Source organism: Pleuronectes platessa, chromosome 2 (genome assembly GCF_947347685.1).
Source record: "Pleuronectes platessa chromosome 2, fPlePla1.1, whole genome shotgun sequence".
Lineage (NCBI taxonomy): Eukaryota > Metazoa > Chordata > Actinopteri > Pleuronectiformes > Pleuronectidae > Pleuronectes > Pleuronectes platessa.
Window position 1 is genome coordinate 28,035,192 of NC_070627.1, and position 4,596 is coordinate 28,039,787.

At 45.5% G+C, this 4,596-nt stretch overlaps 1 protein-coding gene across 1 annotated transcript; it reads right to left on the reverse strand.

Moving 5' to 3' along the window:
* Positions 1–389: 389 nt before the first annotated feature.
* LOC128458528 (zinc finger protein 618-like) lies at positions 390–1,353 on the reverse strand. The gene is made up of 2 exons (XM_053443398.1): positions 1,183–1,353; positions 390–1,056 (listed from the first exon to the last, which is right to left on the reverse strand). The coding sequence occupies exons 1-2, from the start codon at positions 1,314–1,316 to the stop codon at positions 393–395; spliced, it is 798 nt and encodes a 265-aa protein (XP_053299373.1). The 5' UTR covers positions 1,317–1,353; the 3' UTR covers positions 390–392.
* Between the last annotated feature and the right edge of the window lie 3,243 nt (positions 1,354–4,596).

The following is a 4,596-nucleotide window of genomic DNA, read 5'->3' on the forward strand; positions in this document are numbered from 1 at the left end:
GTCTTTTTTTTTAACCTTCTCATCATGGGCACCTGTGTGCCACTGTAGTGAAAACCCCTCTGAAATTGGGCTCTACTCTATGACTGCATAGAGGTTTGACTGATTAAAGGGCCTCATCATTATACTGAATACAAAGTCTCATGGAGTGCTTAGCTTTGCCAAAAACATCCATAATGATCTGCCAACTTAAATAGAAGACAAGCATATAAGAAACTGTTATCTTCTGCTACAAAGTAAATATAAACAGCTTGTCTGTAAACTGTGAGGTAACATTTCACCCAAATAAAGTCAACATTACATTGAGTGGGCTGAAAGCTGAATTATAAACTGAATGTCATAAGTGTCTTAAAAGAAACAAAGTGAACAGTCCTTTTCACACACTCATTCATCGTCTACTTTTCTTTTAACCAGTTACTCAGGCAAACTAGCTTGTTGACATTTTCAGATGACAAAGCTGACCTTTTCTTCTGTACAACGTGGCCTGCCAAAGAAAATAGTCTCTCACATGGCACTGTTGAGGCAGGTGTGGCCAAGTACTTTTGTGCAAGCTGTGCCAGCCTGCCATGGGTACCAGTGTGCGCTGACCACCACTGAAGTGGACATGTGTCTATGCTGACACTGGGCTCTGCCCTGTACCTGTCCAGAGTTTTGTCATTAAAATTTGCATCCTCATCAGACTCTGACTCTGACCCCAACAGTAGGAGAGCCACTTTCTTCTTTGGTGGTTCTGGTTCCATTTCATCGCTGCAGGGCTGTGATTCAGTATCTCTGTCCTTCAGCATCTGACTCAGCTTTTGCCACACCTCTTCCCTCTCTGCTTTGGGCAGGCACCTGAGGTCCTTGAATCTGGGATCTAGAGCTGTTGCTAGCTTTAACCATGACAGGTTTGTGTTCTCCTTTCGTGTGTTGAGGTCCCCTTTGAATGCAGCCTTGAAGCGCACTATGTAGGCAGGGTCAACATCTGAAATCTCCATTGTACGCAGAAGGTGGCAGAGTGCAGGCAGGACCACAGAGCAGGAAACATATTTGTCACCCCCCAAGAGCTCAGTAACATACCTTCAAAAACACAAAGACAGAATTATAGACTACTTTTTTCATTCATAGCGAACAGGCCTAAAACTATTTCTAAAAGAAAATATATTGGAGAAAATAAATGAGTTGAGACTAGGAAAATCACTTTACCTGCATGGCTCCAGCAGTGTTTCCAAATTTGCTAGCCGGTCATATTCAGCAGAGGTTAGCGTGGCCAAGTTGTGCTTCTGCTGGGCAAGTGTTGCCTTTAGTGGCTCTTTGTTGTGCTGGATACGCTTTATCATCTCCAGTGTTGAATTCCAGCCTGTGGCTACATCCTGGATGAGTGACTCTTCTGTCTGTCCATGGGAAGCTTGCTGAACTTTCAACTCCGCTGTGTTTGCAGGACTGTGTTTAATCCTTGTATGGTGTTCGTGTTTTGGTCACTCAGCCAATGTTCGCGGGTCTGGTGGACTATTATTGGTGGAATATGCATTATTCGGTCTTTCAATCAATACAGCTACAACAATTTATGTAAAATGTATTTCTTGCAGGTGATGCATGTGTGCTGTGTCTTCCTGTCCATCTTGGGTCCACACACATCACAGCGTTTCTTTTTGTTGCTACTGGCCACAACCTAGATTGATGAAAAAACTGGAATTTTACTCACAAACACACACACACATCAGCCCATCAAGTTAGGAATGTCTAACATACACTGTACATAGCATCACCCACTTACCTCAGGCTCTGCAGATGGTAGTTCTGTGGGTCGGGTGGATGGGGCCCCAGCAACCTCCTCCTGAATCCTCCTCACGATGGCTGCAGAAGCTAGGGTCCTTAGGAGATGTTGTCTTCTCTGGATTTGTGGTCTCACCAATGCCTTGCCCAGCTCCTCGAGAAAGAGCCGTCTCCTCTGGAGCTTTCCTCTGTTCCAGTCTGGGTTCAACGCCATCCAGATGACAAAAGCATTGTACGCTGAGATGTCCAAGATGTTGAAGAATATTACAAGTGGCCAGTGTAGGGTCCTTCTTTTGCAGCTGTAGCCAGTCACCAGCTTGTCCATGTTGTCCACCCCTCCTTTTGTGGCATTATAATCCAGAATGATTTCTGGTTTCTGATGCTCCTGGCCACAGATTATCACATCCTTATGCAGCGTACTCATGAGTACCACATTTTTGCCTTTTTTTGGCAAGTAGGACACCAGGGACGTGGTGGCTGTGAACACAAACTTTGAAGAGTTAACGGGCCTGTTTTTTGTCGTCAACAACTGAGGTGGGAGCTCTGGCTTGTTTTTCCGCACCGTTCCTACCATCGTCAGCTTCCTCTTTAAGAGCTCCTGTCCCAGCTTGTACGAAGTAAATAAGTTGTTGCATGTGATGTTGTGTCCGCTGAGTCCTTGTGTCATGTCCAGGACAACTCTCATTCCTTGGTTCTTCTCAGGGGCTGCTCCAGCTGGCTTTCCTGTATACACTTGTAAGTTCCATGCGTATGATGAAGCAGCATCACAGGCAGCCCAGATCTTGATACCGTATTTCGCGGGTTTGGACGGTATATACTGCCTGAAGGGGCAGCGACCCCTAAATGGCATCAGCTGCTCATCAACTGTTACATTAGGCCCGGGGCTGTAAAATAGGGGGAGGCGGTGCACCCACTTGTCCCACACTGTCCTGATGGCAGCTAGCTTGTCTTTTTGCCGCCGAGCTGGTCTGTCGTCTCTGTTATCAAACCGGATAACCCTGGAAATAATCTGGAAGTTTTTTACAGAGATTGTTGCACGAAAAATTTCTCTGCCAGTTTCTTCATCCCACAGGGAGTCTGTGGATTCCCCTTTGGACTTGAAAACTCCAGCAAGGATGAGAACCCCAAAGTATGCAGATAAATGGGTTTGGTCCAGCTCATTCCAGCTTTCTCCGAAAACACGCTGCCCCTCCAAATTACTGCAATCCAGAATGATTTTCTGGATGGAATCTGGGATGAGTCACTGCAATCCGTGTTGGCCCTGGTTTCATCCTTATCACATTGGTAGCCAATGCGGGGTGGCTCATTTCTTGGGCAAAAAGACCATTCAATTTCGTCATTTTTTGACATCCATATGCCACTTGTTGGCTGCTGACGGCCTTGTCCTGGGGCTGGCTGCGGACGGCCTGGTCCTGGGGCTGGCTGCGGACGGCCTGGTCCTGGGGCTGGCTGCGGACGGCCTGGTCCTGGGGATGGCTGCGGTCGGCCTGGATTTGGGCCTGACTGCAGATGGATTTTTTCCATAGCTGTCTGATGGTCAATCTCATCCTCTTCTTCAAGCTCACTGTCAGAATCTGAATCTACAGAAACATGATCTTCATATTCTGAAAACTCTTCCCCTTCATTATCTACCAAGGATGTTCTCTCTTCAAAAATCATTTCTAAGGCCCTCTGAGCAGACAACCTTTTTGCCATCTTCAAGGATTGTGATAAGGAGCCCGATTGTCAAAGCTATTTATTTGTTGTATCCCGGCCCGAATTTGCATATCGGGGGCGGGATTTCCTGCAAGATCCTCTGTCTTGCATGAAACATCTATATTTTATATACAACAAGGGCGGGATACAACAAGCCTTAGAAATTATTTTTGAAGAGAGAAAATCTTTGGAAGTCAATGAAGGGAAGAGTAGAGAATATGAGGATCATGTTTCTGTCAATTCAGAGTCTTGACAGTGAGTTTGAAGAAGAGGATGAGATTGACCATCAGCCAGCTACGTAAAAAGTGAATCTGTAGACAGTCCCAAATCCAGGCCAGGCCATCAGCAGCCAACATATGGATGTAAAAAAATTATGAAATTGAATGGTCTTTTTGCCCTTTAGCCACACCGCATGGCTACCAATGTAATAAGGATGCAACCAGGGCAGACACGGATAGCAGTGACTCGTGCAGGACATCAAGCCTTCTTACGAGCTTTTCATTACGAAAATCATTCTGGATTGCACTAATTTGGAGGGACAGCGTGTTTTCGTAAAAAGCTGGAATGAGATGGACCAAACCCATTTATTTCCATATTTTGAGGTTCTTATCCTTGCCGGAGTTTTCAAGTCCAAAGGGGAATCATCAGAATCCCTGTGAGATGCATGAACTGGCAAAGAACTTTAACGTAAAATGTGCAGGAATGTGGGAGCAGAGGTGCTTGAAATGTACAATTTAACACTTTACGTAGTCCTGGGTCCAGTGGACCCGAACACCTCATATGTAATGTAAATGTGTAGGGGGGGTGTACAGTGTACAGTTACTGAAAATATGTTATTTTATATAGGTTCATCACAGAAAATGAGCCAAGGCCAATGAGTCTCAGGTTGAAAAAAATATTTATCGCATCATTTTTCTTTTAGCAAACATTGAAACACCATACAAGGGTTAAAATGTCCAACGATTTTACGGCACTTGGCTAATGCACCATCAAACCCGCTGTCACGGAGAGACACCGTGATCGTCCGCTGAATAATGTGCGCTACACAAGGCATATGCTCGAATGGTAGACTCCTGGCTGCCGCTACCATATTACGAGCAATATCTGTTCCAATAGTGATGACCCTTTCCGTTATCCCCCACTCTTTAG